The following is a 20,274-nucleotide window of genomic DNA, read 5'->3' on the forward strand; positions in this document are numbered from 1 at the left end:
TATATTTGTACATAGCCCCCGGCTGGCAATAGGATGAACCTCACCAGCTTTTTGCTCACCTCCCATGGTGTCTTTGGGGACAGGGATAACAGGGAGGTAGCCACACTGTGGGACCTCAGTGTACCACTCCTAAGCGATGCTCTCAGCCAGGTAAGGATTCCTCCCAGCTTCACGGCGCTCCTAGGGGACTCTGGGCACCTGGAAACCCTTGCTTATGCACCGCTTAGCCCTGCCTCAAGCCCCCGCCCGCCCTGCTCTACCTGCGGAGCAGTCGTGCCCGCCGTAGCCCCTCTCGCAGACGCAGAGCCCGTCGCGGCAGAGCCCGCGGCCGCCGCAGCCGGCGGGGCAGCGCTGCCGGCCGCAGTCCGGGCCGCCGAAGCCCTCCTGGCACTCGCAGGTGCCGTTCACGCAGCGGCCGCGGCCCGAGCAGTCGCGGGGGCAGCGCAGCTCCGAGCAGTCGTCCCCGGTGAATCCCTCCTCGCACACGCACTCGCCGTCCACGCAGAGCCCGCGGGAGCCGCAGCCGGCGGGGCAGCGCGGCTGGGAGCAGTCCTCGCCCCCGTAGTCGCTGTCGCAGATGCACTGTCCCTCCAGGCACACGCCGCGGCTGGAGCAGCCCCCGGGGCACAGCGGCTCCGAGCAGTTGCTGCCCGCCCAGCCCTCCGTGCACACGCAGCTGCACGACTCCAGGCTGAAATTCCCGTGGCCGCTGCACTGAGGGATGTAATCCAGCTGCCCTGCAAGGATGCGGGAGCGAGGGTCAGAACCCGGCGAGTGGGAGGTGGGAAAAGGTCGGGGTTGGTCTCGGGTCAGCCCTCGGAAGGGCTGGAGAAGGTGTGGGGCAAGGGAGGGATAGTTCTCTCTCTGGTAAACTGGTGGCTTTGGGGCTGAAGGGGGAAGAATTGGTGGGGTTTGGGTGGATCTTTCCCTAGGGAGCAGTGCCCCCATAACCTTGTGGTGGTGCAGGTGCTCCCTTTGGTTTCTCTCCAGCTCAGCACTCAACAGGCACTTCCCTAGACTTCTTACTGAGAAAAAACCTTCCCTGGAGAAACCCTCTGCACCAGCCATGACTCCTCTGGTCTCACATCTACCCACATCTCCTTTTTATAGCTGAGAGATCCCCAGCTGCTTTCTCTCTCCTCTACAAAATAGGTATGTACCCAAAGGCATCAAGCATCCTCATCCCTATCCTGGCAAACCTGACTGGGACAGAACTGCTGGCTTCGGGCACACTGAGGTTGTGGAAAAGCAGGGACAGCACAAGGCCAGCACCTCTAATGCCCCCTCTTTACCTGGCAGCCTTGCACAGGATGCTCTGGGGTGAGGAGGGATGATGGGGATGAAGGCAGCAGCCACTGACACTGCTAATGCTCCCCTGTTTTGCCCTGAAGCAGAACCATTGCTCCATCAAAGGGTTTATCCCAGGCAGGCAAACTTTTCCTTGCTGATTTTTACTGCTTTTCCTCATTTTTACTGCTTTTCCACCAAGGAAGGACAGAAACCCTTTCTGTGCTTCTTCCAAACCTTTGCACCCCAAAGACCCCCAAGCCCCAGGACTCTGTCCCCAGCTAAATTTTCCATCCTAGCTGACCTTTCTGAGCAGCTTTTCCAGTGGGGGATGTAGCAGATGCACAGTTACATGCTGTGCCAGACAGACACATTTGGGTTACTTTGCAGGACAATTCCCACCCAAACTGCAAATGTTGGGAATGCCAGTCAGGATCTCTTCAGATCTCAGCCTCTCGCTGGGTTATCAAAAGATGAGAGAGGATGCTTGTAAGTGTGCTGGAGAAAAGAGGCTTTCCTCAGGGAAAATTGCCTTGGGTGGTGGGGTAGGGATCCTGATTCCTTTGCAGTGCAGTGAATTGAAAGCAACTCTGGTAAAAATAAATGAAATTATTCCAGTTTTAGCTCGGCACATCTGTGATGGGAGTGGGGACTCCACCAAGCAATGAATATTTAATGGGACTGTCTATGCATGTTGCAAGTAACCCAAATAGGCCCATCAGAGTTTCAAATTAATTCCTTTAAAACAGGTTTCCCCATTGCATTTCCTGCGTGATTTTAACCCTCACTTTGCACAGACTGGTGTTTCCTGTTTTGCCTTAGTTATTAATGCAGCTGATGGATGTGGCACTGGGAGGGATGTGGGCTGAAGCCATGGCTGGGAACACATTGATTTCCACTGGCCACATGATAGATGCCAGCCCAAGCCACCCTGCTGTGTGTCCATCCTTGTTTCTCCCTCCCTGACCAGCACACCGTTGGTGGAACTCTTGACCTGAGGATTGATTGCACCCATTTCATTTTAGTGTGTCCTACACACAGAAAAATGTGTCCTTCCACTGGAAAAATCACACTAATAGCTGCAAAACTTTAAAATAAAAAAAAAAAATGCAGTGAATATCTTGGGGGTAAAAGGGATGGTTTTAATTTCTCTTCCTTTCTGTTTCTGTTCTTGGTGTGAAAAGCAGTTTTCCCCTGGAAAGATGCTCTGTGTGCTTCTCCTTGCTTAGTGTTTTCTTCCCTGCAAGGAGCCCTGGTGTGCTGAAGCCACGAGCAGGGCTGGGCTGCATTTGGGATGGATGCCCTTTGGGACAGCCCCTCTTCCTCCAAACAAGGAGAACTATCAGTATGCTGGCTCCTGGGCCATGGAAATGCAGCTGCCAGCCCAAACCTTCCTGACCTATGTCATTTCAGCTGCGTGCTGCTTTTCTGACCCTGGGGGACAGCTGAGGTGGAACGAGGGGCTGCCTTTAATGGAGTAACCCTTGTGGGACCTCTTGGAAGTCCCCACAAAAGCACTTATTTTTATTCAGATGGAGTATCATGTTGATGGTATTGTGCCTTTTTTTTTTAATTTGCTTCTTTAATGTATTTTTTAATCCTTTTTTTTTTTTAACTCAGCTTTTCAGATGTGTTCACTCTGCCTGCAGAGAATGAATGGGCTTATTGCCAGCTCCCATGGGGCTGCCTTCAGCCCAGGAGAGCAGCAGCTACATCTCTGCCTCCTGTCCCACAAGCAGTGGCAGATATCTAAGAGTGCTGGGAGGACTGCAGAGTTGGGAGATCCCCCTGCTCACCCCTAACCAGCTGTAATTTCACCCCCAAAGGGGGTTCTCTCTCCTTTATGGAGTTTTCACAGCGAGTGTGGCATGGGCACTCAAGTGACCAAAGCCCTCCCAGGGCTTTTCCTGCCTTAGAGGACTTCAGCTAAGTTTTTTCACTAAATCCACAGCCCCATCGTGGGTAAACACTGGTTTTCCTCTGTCACACTCTGAATGGCACCATCAGGTTTTGCATTATTTCTCCTGCCTCTCACTCAAGCCCTCAGCCCCCAGCAAGAGCTAACAGGATGGCGTTACTACCTGTGGCTGCATTTTCTTGGCAGCAATTGGAGGTGCATTGGTCCCGGAGGATGGAGACCTCCCTCTCCAGCATCTCAATCCTGCTCAGCAGCTCCTGCAGGGATGGGAGGGAGGTGGAGCACTTGCAGGCCTGCTTGGGCATGTTTATCCTGTGGGTGAAGGTGACCTGGCTCTCGCTGTCGGAGGTCTGCTCCGTGTACTCTGCCAGCCGGTCGTCTTCTGAACTCACCTCCTCGCCCGAAGACTTGAACATGGAAGAGCAGCAGCTGTCCAGGGGGATGTTGATGTTGTAGATGTGGTGGAAGACCATGGGCTGCTCTTTGGTGGGTGGGCTGCAGTTGGTGAGGCCAGCTGCCTCATCCACCGCTGTCCTCTCAGCCGGCTCTGTCGTCACCTCCAGGCGGCACTCAAACGGCTTGAGGACAGCGCCCAGCAGAAGCAAGTTGAAGCTGATGACCACACTCCTCAGGATCGGGTTTTCACCATCAGTCCCCATTTTCCTGGGAGAGGGAAGAGCCTTCCAAGCTAGTCTTGGTCAGCCAAGAGTAGGGAGGACCTGGGAACACAGAAGCAAAAGAGCATGGTTGGTGTTAGCCTCGAAAGTGTGCTCAGCACGGAGAAACAAAACCTTCTTGGCACTTATCTAGACACATGTGGGGCCAGTTTCACCCACATGCAGTCCTGCTGGCTTTGGTGTGTAGGGACACAGTTTGGTGTAATTGGGAGTGGGTTACAGCTGTGAGCAGCAGGTCAGCAGCACTGACAGCAATGAGCCATGGAGTGCCCAGGGGCACTGAGTAACCACCAAAGGGAATAGAGGGCACACAGGTGCAGGGCATCAACAGGAGGGGATAAAAGGCTGGGCTAAAGAACAAGAGGAGCAGATGCTTGCAGCCCTCTGAAGTGGTGTGGTGTTACTCTGTATGGGTTGAAGCTTTCTGAAATTGTGTGATGTTGCTGGAGCCTAAATCAACCCTCAATGGAACCCGTGGCTGGTGGGAGCACCTTGTCATAGCCCTTGAGCAGTGATGAAGACAGATTCTTCTTGTTGTTGTTTTTCTTTTTTTTTTATTTAGGAAACAATCAATCTGGTGCTATCAAAGCACCAAATACTCATCTCTGGGTTACTTACCACACCTTACTTTGCCACCCTCTACCAATGCTGCAACCTTGAGCAATTGCTACCTCTTGCTTCTAATGCTGCTCTGGAGCTCCTCTCCAGCTCCCTGGGGAGTATCCCTGCTTCCCCCATTACCCTCCTGCTGAGTGAAAATATATATTTGCTGGTTTCTCTCCAACAACACCTGGAACTCTCTTTTTTTTCTCCTGGTTTTAAGAAAAGCAAGAAAAATGGAAATAACTCTGCAATGGGATGGCTCTGACCATGCTCACAGAAGACAGGCTCTGTAAGTTGCAATTTGGGGCTGCATTCTCAGACCCTGAGTCCCTCAAGTCCTTCTCTGCTTTCTGGGCTCCTGGGTGGCCTTGGCTGACCCACAGGGAGACTCCTTGTCCCTGCACAATGGGGCAGGCATGACAGGGGAAGGGACAGGGACTAATGAACACTGACTGCCTCTGATTGACTCGTTGGTGCTCAAATCTCAGCACCCCCTCCTTGGCCTCTCACTTGGCTTTTTGTGTGTGCTCAGAGTGGAAGTAATTGTGGCCATGGGCCAGCTGCTCTGAGCCAGGCCAGTGCTGCAAAGGAAAACTCCTTGCAGGATTACAGGAGCAGCTTAGGCACGGGGAAATGAAATCCTTCCTCTCCCCCTCTGTGCATCCAGCTTGCCTCAAGAGAGACCTCAGAGCCTGTTTGTGAGCACAGCTGGATGGGGGAGAGGGGTTCTGTGTGGGTGCAGGAGTGAGGGAGTGGGAGATGGATGGTGGGTAAAGGAGGGCAAGCAGACACACAGAGCACTAATGACAGTGAGCAGGGTGGTTGGGCACTTAACCACTCTGTAACCCACAGACTGAGCCCATTCATCTGCTGCTAGGACCTGCCAGCCTTATTGATCTGAATCTCTTTATCAGTACATTCATTACAGCTGCCCAGCTCTCCCTTCTGAGTGGCATGTCATGGCATTCCCTCCTGCCCCTTGGGCAGGGCATGATGCTGTGGGAGTGCTGGCATCCCTGCAGAATGATGCTAAGGGGATTTCTTGTAATATCACTGGTTGGGCTCTTAGTTGTGAAATGGTGAAAAGTCACCATGGTTCGGGCTGGCCCCAGCTCAAACCAGGCTGAATCCACAGGGCAGGTGGATGCTCCTTGGAGTCCTCCAACCCAGAGCAGGCCAGAGATCTCTATTAATCCTCAGCTTCTTCCCAGAGGCTTGGGCTGGCAGTTCTGAAGCCCTGCCAAGTTTGTGAATGCATTCCTGAGCTCTGTCATCTCCATTCCGTCTCTGGTCCCGCTCTGCCTCCTGCTCCTGGTGTCAACAGTTTGCTTTTCCCTAAAGGACCCATGACAGTGAGCTCGGCCAGGGTGGGCTGGGAGGGCTCTGGGGCTGCAGGAGCAGTCTGACAGCTTCAGCTGTGTCTACTTGGGAAGAGAAGCTGCATGGATATTCCTCCTTTGGGTTCCTCATTTTCCTGTGCTCCTGATGCTTCCCAGTCCAGCTCACACTGCTGTGACAGAACCATTCAAAGCCATTGATGTGGGGAACAGAGCCAGGACTGGATGTTTTTCATCCCTCCTTCACAAGGAAAAGAAGCCAATTTCTGTGTAATTTAATGTGTAAAATTGGTTGCACCAGAGCAAATTCACCTAGGTTGCTTTTAGTCTTTTTTTTTTAATGCTGGCTTTGTTGTCCCTAAGTTCAGCTAAAGCTCCCAGCTGCAGCTGGTGGCCTTCTGGATGGCTTTGATCCCTTCATCCCTAGAGGTGGCCTTGGAAAAGCTCCCACCCAGGGCAGTGAAGGCAGCTTTGGGCCTGTCATTTTGCTGGTGTCTGCTGTCAATGCCCTTCTCCTTCACTTTCTGCTGGACTGGGACAATGCCTCTCCATCCCAGAGTGGCCTCTGTGTGACCAGGATGGGACAGCTGATCTCCAGGTGCCTCTGGCACAGCACAAGCTTGGGGCTGCTTCTATATTTTACCAGAACTGGTTACCTTTGGTTTGTTTTGCCTTTTTTTTTTTCTTCCCTCCAGTCCCCCTAAAATATGGGTGTTTGAATTAAAGTTCAAATTAAAGAGTTATTACAGTTAATTATGAAGTTTGGCAGGCATTGAGCTTTTGGCTCCAAAGCATTTCAACTTTGGGGAGCTGTGAAAGAATCAATCTGCTGCAATTTCTCTGTGGTGCTCAATAAAAAATACAGGCAATAGAAAACTGAGAAAAATATTTGAGGGTTTTGCCAAACATGTACCACAGCAAAGCTCTCTCTTTCCCTCCCCATCAGCTTCTCTCCATCCAGGATTTGTGCCTTATGGGCCAGCAAAGGAAGAAACATAAAAACCCCATTAAATCCACAGCACATCCACCCTAATTATATCTTTTCAGTTATTTTTACATTTTGCTGATGGGCTGTATCTCTGTGAGCAGCTTTATGAGGATGAATGCAGAAGGAAACCTGTGTGTGGGGATGCTTGGAGCAGCTGTGCTGAGAAAGTCATTAATGGTGGGGAAAGTCATTGGGGGGGTGGGGAAACAGCATCCCCCCAAAATGCAGCATCTGCAGCCCTTTTTTTATAACTTAGCAATGTGAATGTAGCAAATGCAAACTGGGCTCTTGCAGGATGGCTGCAGAGACATCAGATCCGCACAATGAGTATGATGCCAGCAGTTTTATCTGTGGCATTTTGTGGGGACAGTTTAACATTTGGGTTGTCCAACAATATTTCTAGTTCCGTGGCAGTTTTGGTGAATTGCTTTGGTTAAAAGAAAAAAAAAGTCAAATGTTGCCTGGGAAGCTGCTTGAGAAAAAAAACATTTTAACACACAATATATGGCTGAAGAAACAAATATTTTTCTAAGGCACTAAAGATGTGAAAATGAAGCAAATGTTTTTTTTTTTTTGAGTGAGAAACCTTTTAATCCACCCAGAGCATATAGAGAGGGATATGTCTGTATATATATTTATGTACATTTATTGCATTCCCTTTTTCTGAACACCAGGTAAACCCAAGCCCTGCTGTCTGGTGCAGATGCCCAACTGGAAAATCAGATCTATTTACAGTTCAGGCCCGTGCTCATCCTCAATGCTGACCAACAAACCATCAAGAAACAGAGTTTGCTGCCTGCTTCCTTGGCATGGCAGAGGCAAGCAGGTATTTGCTGACAGCCAGCAGTCCCTGAACTGTGTGATCAGAGCTGTGGTGTGTTCCCTGCTGGAGCACAGCTGGCAGGAGCCAGAGCTCTGTGATGGATTTGCTCCCACTGCTGTTAATGGTGGGAGAGACCCCAGGGCATGGTGAGGTGGGAATCCTCTGAGTGTATTATTGGGATTTTTTGTCACTGACATATTTTATGAAAATCCTTTTGATAGGATATTTCTCTTGAGAAGCTTCAGCAAAGAAATGTAAACAATAACTATCTGATGGCAGTGGAATGTGGTTTGGAGGTTGCTCACCAACAGGTGCATCTTTGGTTGGTCTTATGTGGATTGTTTTTAATTAGTGGCCAATCACCATCAGCTGTGTCAGGCTGTCTGAGTCAGTCACAGGTTTTTTATTATCATTCTTGTTTAGCCTTCTGATGTCTGCTTTCTCTTTCTTTAGCACAGTTTTAATATATCATTTTCTTTTAATATAATATATATCAAAAAATAATAAATCAGCCTTCTGAAACATGGAGTCAAGATTCTCATCTCTTCCCTCATCCTGGGGACTCTCAAACACCACCACAGGCTTTTGTGTTGAAAAGTGTCCTGCAGGCTTTCCATAAGCCAAAACTGCTGATGGATGGTTTTCAGGGCTGCCAAAACCAAGTGCTTGGTGCACATGGTGCCTGCTCCATGCTCTGGCAGGATGCAGCCCATGCAGCTTTCCTCTGGGGTTCACTGGGAAGGAAATTCAGCTCCACGGTGTCCCTGGTTGGCTTCCCAGCCTTAGACTTGTCATTCCAAGGTGATCACACAGCTGGAAAACTGGTGTGGGTTGCATTGCAAGCTCAGAATCCCAGCTCTGGAGTTTCTTGGGATCTCTAAAGTGAGGCTGAAGGACTCTGGTTTAGGGCAACTCATCATTCCCATCCACCAGCATCATTATTGCCTTGACACTGAAATCCCTCCTGGGTGCCATGTCCTTCAGCCATGGCAGGTGAGGGTCACCCTGTTTTTTTAAGTTCTTCTAAACCTTCTGATGTTTACATTCTTGTAATGAACTTTCTGACACACTTTATGTAAATAACTTATTGTTCTACATTATTTTATGGAGGAGGAGAAATTTTATAGAATGTTGGTTTGTCCAGTGTCCTTGGTGAGGTGGCACTGTCACCCTCCAATCCACTGTCACTTTTGGAAATCTATAAATGCTGGGAGTCAGAATTAAACTTTCCCTCTTTTTTATGTTGGAGAGGCCAGTGTCCATGTCATTTTATTTTGTATCCTAAAGCAACAGGTGAGGGTGTGTACATGGCAAGGCACTGGCACCCAGGGAAGGGGTCAATCACCATCCTTGGAGGGATTTTAAAAATCTTGTATATATGGCACTTGGAAACATAGTGGTATCTCCAGCTGCCATATATACAGGTTAGTGGTGGGCTTGTCAGTACCAAATAAATAGTTGAACCCTGATCTTAGAGGTCTTTTCCCAACCCAAACAATTCTAGGATTCTCAGACCCTGTGGTCTGTGCCTTACTTTTGCTTTGCTTTGTGATTCAGCAAGAAACTCTTGTGATTTTCCTGTCCCACTGGAAAGAACTTGCACTTCCCACTGGAAAGAAGAATTGCTTTATTGCAGCAGCTGCTAATGGAGAAATAGTGGAAATAATTCTCCTCAGCAGCTGAAACTGCTGCAAATTTGTGTCATTAGACTGGTCTGCAGCAGTAGGATCCTCCTGAGCGGGTGTAGAGGTGCAGCATGTCCTGCAGGCCAATTCCCTGCTGCAGCCTTGTGAGGGGAAGCAGCCCTGGTGCCCAGTTAGGACTGATCTACTGCTGGGTAATTTGTCTGTTTAAAAAGGTTTTCATTGTGTTAATTCCAGGGGGAGAGTGAAGGTCCTTGCAGTGTGTAAGTAAATGAAGCCTTCTCCCTTACCAACTCCTGCACCCTCTGCTTAACTGCAACCCTTATCACTCCTCTAAACACAGCCTGTTGTAGGATTTTGGGGAAATTAAAGGAAGTGGAAAGCTTAGAGAAGCAAACCATCCACTGTAACAGTGGTTTCTTGATTGCCAGATCCTGTGGATTTATGGGGCTGAAGCTGAGGACCAACAAGGAAACCTGCACCACGCCAGAAAACCACAACTGAGTGTTTTCATTTCCATCCCATGCTGTCACCATCAGCCTCAGAGGAGAAATTATTTTCACCCTGCTGACCAGTGACATGTTTAAGGATGAAATACTTTGATACTTTTATCAGTTTTCCCTAACTATATGCAGATGAATAGATGTATGAATCTCCCAACTGACTGCAAATTCTGCCAGTTTAAAAATTCACACACACCTCTGTCATTGCCACCTACGTTATGTATTGCTTTCATTACATATTCTTTTATTGAATTGCCATGGAATATATCAATAGCCTCTATAAACTCCCACAGGAAAGCAAACACCAGCTTAGTGCAGAGGTTTTGGGGGGAATCTCCTTTTATTTTCACAATCAGTCTGCATCCAGCACGACTGGCTTCACATCACCTCAACAGTTGCCTCCTGTGAAGTCTGTCAATCACCAGGTTAACTTTTATTTTAGTGAGGGTGCCAGCTTTAATCTGAGCCTATCCTAGCATTTTAAAGAGCAAATTTTGGTGCTGTCTTCATTTATATATATATGTGTGTGTATATATTTATATTTACAGGTACGTTATCAGCGTGTGTTTAAACACACGCCACAAAGGAATTCTTGCTCAGTGCAAAATTGGCTTCTGTGACTGGCTTGCCTAATTTTATACTGAAGACCAAGGTGTGTGCCCAATTTCACAGTGAGAGCTGTTAGCAGTGAGCTTGGTCTGGCCACTGCTTCCCTCTTCACCAGCCCCAGTGCCCTGTGGGCAATGCTGGGATGCAGCACAGGCTGGGAACAATGGTGTGGCACCGGATGGCTCATGGGTAAAGGCTTCCCTCTCTTCTCCAACACAAATATGAAGACCCAGAAGCACCCACAGTGCCCAGTGTCCTGCAGGAAGGTGACCCATTCCCCTCTGGGTCCAGGTGCACCAGCCTGGTCCAGTGGTGCCTGAAATCCCAGCTCCTAATGGGAGTTGCTGCCTGCTAACACTGAGATCTTCCATGTTGGGAGGGATGAAAGTTTGACTAGAAACTCTCACAGATATGCATGCTTAGCAGAAAGATTTTTGAATGTAGAACCTGAAGAAGGAATAGACATGGAAGCAAGTTTTGATATAGAAGAAAAGAATTGCTGAGCCAGTCTGACTGGATAACCAAGGAGGCAAAGGGTGTGTTAGTTAGAAGGGGTTTTTATGGCTTAGAGCAAAGGATAAACCCACCTCAAACAAGAAGATGTTTTTACTAAGCAGAAAGAGACCACAGGCAAACAAGCCTGCCAATGTGGCAAGTGGAAAAAAGGTCTCAGAATTTTCCACTGCAAGAAAACTGAAAAACAACTTCTAGCTCAAACTGTAATGTACTGACTGTTAGTGATTGGAGAACAGTAACATGAATATGGTAAGTACAGTAGTTATGATAGGCTATAGATACAAGTTAAGGTATAGATTGGTTCTACTGTATTAAGATGCTCAGCAAAGAAAAGTCTATAATGCATTGTGACCAAACCCAAAGGGTCTCCAGGCCTGCCTGCAGCTGGAGCTGACAGCTGTGGGCACAGCTCTGTCATCCACCACCCTGGACTGCTGTAACCTCTTGGATGGAATAAACTGCATTTTGGAGAGCCCCTGGAGTCCCACATCCCTCATTCAGGCTCTTACACTTCCACACCAACTTGTGAGGCTGGGCATGTGCTTTGAGATGTGACAGTGAGTGTTTGGTAGCCTGGCCCTTTGAGCACTAGGATTTGATGTCTGCTGGGGATGGCCTCAGCTGCCCTGCTGCCAGGACAGCCCTGTCCTTTGGGATTCCTGCCTGGGCAAACTCCTCACATCCTGCACTTCACACCATGCATTTATTCACAGGGAGCTGTGGAATGAATCTCCCTCAGCAAGCCTGCATGTTGCAGAAAGGTTCATTTCATCCTTACATGGTGTCTCTGGGAGTTTAAGGAGTTTCACCAGGGAGGGCTGGGGACAGAGGTTGGGATAGCTCCTGCTGCTGTTCTCACCAGCACCTCCATTTGCACATAGAGGGGCTTCTGGGTCATTGCTCCTGCCCTGAACCTGGGGAGAGTTTAACTTTCTGAAGAATGATTTTGGGATGGAGACAGACCTTTCAAGATGCTAGCCTTCAGTGCTAAAGCTCTGCACTGTGTTCCCAAGCCCTGTGGTGGCCATTGTCCCTGCCCCAGCAGCTCCTGGAGTTCCACTGGAGATGCTGAGAAGCTGTAAATGAGAAATTAGCTGCAATTATGGAGCATCACAGGGCATAAATACCCTCTAAATCCTCTTTAATTACATGGTAGCACTTAATTACATGGCAACAAGAATGTAAGCACAAAAATAAATATTATTTCAGTTTTATCTTTAGCAGAGGCACTGGTAATTAATTTTGGAGGGTGATGTAGGACCTGCGTGGTGTGGACTCCACTGACACAGTTCTGCAAAGGTGCTGCTGCCCAGGAGAGACAAACCTCCCTTCTTCTCCCTCTCCAACAGCCATGACTTTGTCACCACTTCCCATTCCCCACTCAGTGTCATCCCTCTGTCTGTCTGTCTACATGTTGATGCACAGGCAGAGACTTGCAGATGTCAGGATAAGGCAGGACCTGTCAGTGAAGTGTCCACTCATCCTCCTTGTCTTAGGTGGGAAGATGTGGCTGGGGGTGTGTGTTCTATCCCCATCTGTCAGAGGTGGGGCAGTTCTCCTCTGTTCATTGGGCAGTTTTCTTTATCTCTTCCACAGCCAATCCTCCCTCCAGGAGATCTCTTCTGTTCATGGGCCATTAATTATTAATTATCTTCTGTTGATGGGCCATTAATTATTAATTATCTTCTGTCCATGGCCAGTGGGTGTCCCTGCATGGCTGATCCAATTCCATCATCCCATGGGGAGATGCTCCGCCCAGGGGAGGAGCCAAGCATTCCTACCTGGATCCAATCTGAGCTTTGGGACAGCCCAGCAGCCTTTGCCCAGTGCATTGTCAGAGGAGCAGCTTCTGCTGCCCTGCATTGCCAGAGGGAGCCCAGGCCCATCTCCAGCAGCCCTGGAGCTGCAGAGGAAAACTCCCCCCTTGTGCAGGATCCCTGCTCCAGCAGAGCCACAGCTGGCACTGCAGGAGGGCTGAGCCCCCATGGGATGGGGCTGTGCCACCCCCTGACACACAGGGGACAGGGCACGGTCTGACTCTGGCAGTGTTGGTTTGTACTATCCATTTGTATTTTTAACTTTCCTAGTACAGAACTGTTATTCCTATTCCCATATCTTTGCCTGAGAGCCCTTTAATCCCAAAATTATAATAATTCAGAGGGAGGGGGTTTACATTTTCCGTTTCAAGGATATTAGGCTGCTGCCTTTCTTAGCAAACACCTGTCTGTTCAAACCAAGGCACTCCTGCATGGAGAAAACCAGGCATGAGAGCCTCCATGGTGACACTGCTGAGTCAGGGATGGAAAGAAGACTCCAGTGTTCAGGTGGATCAGAAGGCAAAAGGGTTTGATGAAAGTAGCTGGGTCTTTTTATAATGTGATTCCTAAGGTGACACTTGATTGCTCTCAAAGTAGAAACATCTTATATTATTGGTACTATTGGTGACTATGAATAGCACACTTTAGAGAACAATATCTACAAATAATGATTACAGAAAGAGAGATAATAATTGTTTGAATTCTTTTCTCTAAGTTTCCTACAGTTTCTTCACAGCTTCCCAGGATTTTCCTGGGAGAACCATGTCTCTCTGTTCAGAAGATATGTGATTTCTACACCATGGTTCATTCATCCCACCTCAGTTATGCTGTGAGCTCCCATCCCATGACCAGCCATGGGGATTTGGATCACTCTCAGCCATTTGGGCTTTTTTCCCCCTTTGCTCCCAGCATTCTGCTTGGGTGCAGTGAGTGCTTGTGCTTATCTGGCTGCTGCTTGGCTGTCACCTTGCATTAGAGTCTGCAAATCACCCCAGAGCTCCTCAGGGCTGAGCTGTAGTAGGATGCAAACCTGGCTTGGGATGCTTCTTTGCCAAAATGCTGCCACCCATTACCCCCAGCACAGACTGAGCATATGCCTTGATGAAGATTAAGGGGAGTGCAATGAAGCACAAAGTCACCTTGAAGAGCTTGGGTGCACCTTAGCCTCTGTCACCCCATACAAAAAAACACCTCATTTAAATGGAGAGCAGTGCTGTGGACCAGCAGAGGAAGAGCCTTACTACTTCCTTGGTTTTTTAAACCATAATTAGTGCATTGCAGCATGTTCCCCTGGGAACTCTGAGCAGGAGCACACAGGAACTCGGTTTGCTTTCAGTAAGAGCAGACCCACCTGCTGAAGTCAAATAAGCACAGGTTTTTTACTTGCTCTTCGGTTTGCCACATTGTTTATACCCTTACCCAAATTCAGGGGGGTGGAAAAGGAACGCTCATCTGGTGCATTTTTGATTAATTTCCCCTTCACATGTAATTTTACACCACAGAGATGAAGCAGAGCTGATGTGATCACAGTTGAGTATGCTGTGACTTTCCCCTCACCTGCTTTATAAGCCCCATACTGGAAAAAATTCAGATTTTCCTTTCTTTTTAATGTATTACTCAAACTAAACAGCATGTCACAGTCAATTTGCATGCACATGCAACTGGGCAGGCAGCAGCAGGGATTGTGCTGTTTGAACCTTCCAATAATTGATATTTTCTACTTGCCTTCCCATTGTAATTTCCCTGGAATGTCAAGAGCAGCAGCAGATACTTGTGGAACAGATTTGAGGCTGGAACAAAGCTGCCATGGTGGACCTGGCTGAAGGGTGATTTTCCTTGGGCAAGGCTTGTTCCAGGCCCCTTTGGGGACCTGCAGCATCTCCTCAGGAGTGGGAACAAACTTTGGTCAGTGACCACAAGAAGCCTGCAAAGATTTTCTATCACATCCCATTGAAAAGACAGAGAGAAGATGAGCAAGCTGGAGCAGAGACATGAATCACAGTCCTGCTGCAGAGGCTTCATTTGATAAATAATGTATATGGAGTTTCCAGTGATAACTGCTTTCTTCCCACCCAGGCAGCCGGGCTGGGTTTGGATCTATTCCTCCTCCCAGGCAGTGTGACAGACCCTGTTTTGTCAGACAGGTTAATCTGGGGCTTTTCTCACCACTGGCCAGCCACACGTGGGGGTGTGGAAAGGAGCTGGCATTCCCAGACATGGCAGGAGGAAAGAAATTTGCTGGGGGTGCACATCTGGGAGATCTCCTGAGGTTAATGGGTGTATGGCTGAGAGGAGATGCGTGGCCCTGGGTCAGAACCCAGGACATCCCTCTGGCTGTCCTGGATGGCTCCAGCCCCTGCCAGGGGGCTCAGAGACCTTGGCGCAGAGCCCAGGACCCCTGTGCCTTTGATTTTGCACAGAGCCTTTGATTTTGACCCATGGGAAAAATTACCAACCTTATATGAGGATCTGCAAGCCACGAAAGTTTAAATAGAATGATAGTTTGTCACGGGGTGAAAAGTAGAATTTTGAGGTTTTTAGAATGGGGGCTCAGGGTCCCAAATGGAGGAATTTGGGCATGCCTTGTCCTTCTTTCTTCTTCTTCTTGGCCTCCATCTTCTGCTGTGATGTTGGCATTTTTAGATTGGTTTAGAGTAGAAGCTCACTGTCTAACACAGGTGATAGGTATTGGAAAGTTATTGTAAATAGTGTACATGTAGGTTTAGTATAAAAAGATAACACCACCCCAAGGGCAGGCACTGTGCCTCAACCCAACCTGCTGGACAGATCTCAACAGGTCAGAGAAAGAATGTTATAGATAAGAGAAAATAAACAACCTTGAGAACCAGAACAGAGGAATCCTGACTCCTTCTTTGACTGCCAGGCTGGGAAAAGAGACTCTGACAAATTTTGGGGTCATCCGAGAGCCCTGGGCCTGCACATGGGCACCAACACCAGGATGCTGCACCCTGAGCTGCACCCTCACCCTGCTCCAGCCCCGTGCTGCAGAGCTGCCTTCCCCATCCCAGCACCAAGGCCCTCATGCCTCAGACCACTGAAATAATTGTTTTGTCTTCAGGCATGCTTTCCAAAGAGTCCATGGCATGTCCCACAGGTGGGTTCCCTCAGGAAAGATCCCTGAGGAGCACTGGATAGCACTGGAGCAAGGATTATCCTTTGTGATCCCACCCTGCTGGTACAACAGCATGAAGTGAGGTGTTCCCATCACCTTCCCTGCCCAGTTTTCCTCCCCTTAGAGCATTTCCCCATCACAATGGGACAATCCAAACTACAATCCTTGTCCTCCCTTGTGTGACATCTCAAGCCATGGAGATGGGAAAATGGGGGCTGAAGGTTGGACTCTTTAGGGAGCAAAAAAAGGAGGAATTTCCTCTTGCCTCTCTTGGTTTTGGGCTTCTGATGAATAGCAAGAGGGGATGGAGGAGGAGAGAGGAGGATTGTGACCAGTCCTGAGCCTCAGAGATCCTGGTGACTCCAGGATTTCCTGACCTGCAAGAGCTTGTCTGGCTTGAGGGAGCAAGAGGGGCTCACAGGTGTAGGACAGAGCTGGTCTGGGCTTTTAGGATGTACAATAGCTGTGGGTGTGCAGCTCAAATCCCAGATTTCCTTAGGTTTTGTCCTCCTGCCAGCTGTGATAGCCTCCATGGACATGTCTGGATCTGAGGAGCTGGCTGGTCACCTGCATGGAGCCACTAGAAGAATATAAAATGGCTTTCATCAAGGCACACCAGAGAAAATACTCTTCAGTCATTTTTATAGCAGGCCTTGAAGGCTTTGACTGGAGTGATTTGGTTAAAAATAGATTTGCTTCTGTTGGAATTTGGTGGAAAACCTGGGCTACCATATTAATGAAGGTAAGTGAGAAAACCCATCTCTCTTCCCATTTTACATCTCTGTGGAAGAACTGGAAATAGCTTCAGCACTTTTACTGCAGAGATAAAAAAGATCCTTGTGAGGGGAAAATAGCTCTAGTCAGTGTGGGCTTGCACCAGCTAAAGACTGGAGTTAGGTTAGGGTTTTATTGCCCTATAATAGGCAAGTGGCTCATCAAGGAATGGATATAAATGCAAAACATAATTTCATGGAGCCAGTGCACAGCATGAGAGCTTGGAAGCCAATCCACTGCTTTGCCATGTATTATATGTGAGAGCTTGGTTCTGCTCACTCTAATTCTCCAACTTGTATTAGTTCACAAGCAAACACTTAAAATCAATTTCAAGGCTGTTTTAATGCTGAAGAACGCTGTGGAGATCTAAGACTCAGGATGAAGGAGAGCTCCCACAACCTGTGACAGACAGTGATGAAGTCCCTTCATGAATGGGTCACAATTCACCTTTGGATTGACTCCTGTGGTCCCCAGTGTCCCAGAATTTGGGCTCAGCACTTTGCATTTCCAAGACTTTCATAATTTCTAATCCAAAATTAACCAGAGTCAGTTGAAACACGCTTTCTTTGCTGTCCTGTTCACTTCTGATCAAAGCAATAGATAAATGATGACAAATGACACACTGTGGCCATTTCAGTAGGGCTTGCTGAACTGAGAAATGAAATCTCTTGGGCAGCAATTGCAGCAGTGGAAACAGCCAGAAATATTTATATATCAGTGCTGGAGCACAGCAGTTTAAAACTGAGGAATTACTGGCTGCATCCTATTCCTACAGAAAGTGAGGAGCAAATGCCCCTTGATGCTTGCTGGGAGTGGGACAGCCCTGTCAAATCAGGCAAACTCAACCTGCAAACTGAGGTGGATTTGGACTGCTTCTCACACACCTGAAACAGAGCAAACAGGAGAGGGTTCAAAGGGATTTAATCCAAGGAATGGGCCCATGGGAACCTCATGAGGTTCAACAAGGTGAAGAGCAAAACCTTGAGTCTGGGCTGGGGCAACCCCTGCTGTAACACAAGCTGAGGAAAGAAGGGATAGAGAGCAGCCCTGGGAAGTTCTTGGCAGATGAGAGGCTGGGCATAAGCTGACAGAGCGTGCTCACAGCCCAGACAGTGACTCTCACCCTTGGTGGGCAGTGTGGGCAGCAGGTCAAGGAGGGGATGCCCACCCTCTGCTTGAGGAACCCCACCCCTGAAGTGCTGCACACCCCTGGAGGGCACCTTTACACCCCTGGAATGCTGCATCTGGCCCAGGAGTCCTCAGCACAGGGAAGAAAACCTGTTGGAACAGGTCCAGAGGAGGCCATGAAGAAGCTCTGAGGGCTGGAGCACCTCTGCTATTCAGACAGGCTGGGAGAGATGGGAATGTTTCAGGAGAAAATTAGGCTCCAGGGAGACTTTAGAGCACCCTCCAGTGCCTAAAGGGGCTTGAAGAGAGCTGGAGAGGGACTCTGGACAAGAGCCTGGAGTGACAGGACACAGGGAATGGTTTCAGAACTGCAAGAGCAGTTTCCTATGGAATACTGAAATAACAGCCCGCAGAACAGCACCATGGTGGTGGGAGTTTACCTGGTGCTACTGTCAGAGACTCAAATGGTTCATGCCTTAAACATTGCTGTGAAGGAGTTTTGTCCATGACAGCAAGAACTGTGTAAAGAAACCACATCCTTGGAGATGCCTGCCTGGAGCCTTGGGCTGTGGGTTAAACTGCCTGGATCAGAAAAAGGGCATGCTCTGGATCCACCATCTCAGCTCTGGGGAGGGGCAGACAAGGCTGGGGGCAAGGAATGCATCCACAGGAAAGCCAGACACAGCAGGAAACCATCCCTGGCTGGGTTTGGGCTGGGGGGAGCGCAGCCCACAGAGGCCAGGTTTGCACAGACCCCCCAAAACGAGGGGAGGAGGAGGTTCTGGGTGTGGGGTGGAACCAGAGGCACTGAGCTCCCATCCTCCCTTACACAGAGCAGCCCTGCTGGGAGCCCCCAGCCCCACAGAGGGCTATCCCCACATCCAGGGGGCATTCCTGTGGGGGCAGCTGCCATTTTTTCTGACAGAAAAAATGTCAGAACCCATCAAAGAGCCCCCAGAATGCTCCCCAGAGGCCCTGCACCCCGGGACTCACAGGGTGCAAAGTGATGGCACAGACCCAGAGTCAAAGTGCATCCCCTGCCAGGAGAGGCACCTGGGCATCCCCACCTGGCCCGAGGTGGGAATATACATTAACCCTTTGCATCCTGTGCTCTCTGGGCACCCTCAGCACCGGAAAACCAGCTGGAGGATCATCTGGACCCCAGTGGGATCCATGGAGGGGTGACATGTTCCTTATTCTGTCTCTGCTACTCTCTTTCTGTCCCCCCACATCTTTCCTTTTTTTTTCTTCACCACTCTCTCTCTGTCTCTCACTTGCTATCAAATCAAATCCATACTATTGACTTTGGCATATGGTCCCATTTGCACCTTAATTCAGGCAGAGGCATTTCTAAGAACTTTATAAATTGGACCATAACAGCTGCCAATCTAATTTTCCACTCTAGACAGATATTTTAGAACTCAAAGCCCTCTTACTTCCGTGGAACTTTCTGTGCAGCACTTTTCTTTCTCAAAGTCCAAAATACTCCACTAAAATCCAGTGAGAAAGGAAAACAGAGCCCTCAGACATGTGCTTAGCTGGGAGGGTGACAGGGATGACTCCACTGCCCAAGTTGTGGAAAACAAATTAATTTTACAGTCTGGTCTGAAATTTGGGTGGGTTCTCTTCCTTTCCTGGCTGGCATTGCCAAGTCTAATGTGGTATTTAGCTGCTCTCTAGGAGATACAACTGAGCTGTGATGTCTCTGATCCTTGTCTTCTTTTATAAGTGGAGTACACAGAAAAAAAATGTTCTTTCAATGCAAGTCTTGGCTGGAAGATCAATAGCAGTTTGATATGTTTGGGTTTTTCTTTTCTTCCCTAATATTCAGTTTTGTAGGGCTTGGGGAGTATGTGGAGAAAACTTTATTTTCATGCCGCACATGGACACGACGAGTTTTGCTGCTGGGTTCTGGGCTTATGTCACAAATATCCTGTGGCCAGGGGCAGGCAGCAAGCCAGGACTCCCTGTACTCATCTCAGAGCCCTTCTGCCCAAAGAGATGGACACCCTAGAGCTGGAGCAGGGCTGTGTTTGCCCTCAGTGTCCTGGTGTGAGGGTCTTGTACAGTGCTGCAGGATGCTCTGACAGAAGGTTTTCTGCTTGTAAGTCATTTTAATCATTTTCATACATGATTTTGTTTCCCAGCAGAGAATGAGTCTGCTAGGCCAAGCCTGCCTTAGCTGCTCTGGAGAAACTAAAGAAACACCAAGCATTGCTAAGAGTTATTTTGAAATTCCACCTCCTTCTCCCTGTGCTTCTCCTTTCTCAATCTGCTGCAGGTCTGGCAGGTGAGATGGGTGATTAGAGGGGTGGTGCCAGCCACAGTTAATTAGGATCAAACCCTGTCAGCCTGTGTGCCTGCACTAATTTCTGTGCTCATTTTTGCCAGCTGGGATGGGTCAGGGGCAGAAGATCGTGCTGCAGGAGGGGTTGGTGATGTTCTGCACAGAAGGAGAGGAAAGGAGGATGTTTGTTGGGGCTTGTGCTTCAAGAGGAACATCTCAAGTTTGCTGTGG

General features: G+C 48.8%; 1 protein-coding gene across 1 annotated transcript in view; it reads right to left on the minus strand.

Moving 5' to 3' along the window:
* Positions 1-20,274, minus strand: part of TNR (tenascin R) — an 84,066-nt gene that overhangs the window by 31,562 nt on the left and 32,230 nt on the right. The window contains exons 2-3 of the mRNA XM_066556155.1: positions 3,369-3,924; positions 261-737 (exon numbers count right to left, since the gene is read on the minus strand). Coding sequence (XP_066412252.1) covers positions 261-737; positions 3,369-3,864 — 973 coding nt within the window. The 5' untranslated portion in view covers positions 3,865-3,924. The remainder of the gene's footprint in view (positions 1-260; positions 738-3,368; positions 3,925-20,274) is intronic.

The sequence above is a fragment of the Molothrus aeneus genome, chromosome 9 (assembly GCF_037042795.1).
Source record: "Molothrus aeneus isolate 106 chromosome 9, BPBGC_Maene_1.0, whole genome shotgun sequence".
Taxonomy (NCBI): domain Eukaryota; kingdom Metazoa; phylum Chordata; class Aves; order Passeriformes; family Icteridae; genus Molothrus; species Molothrus aeneus.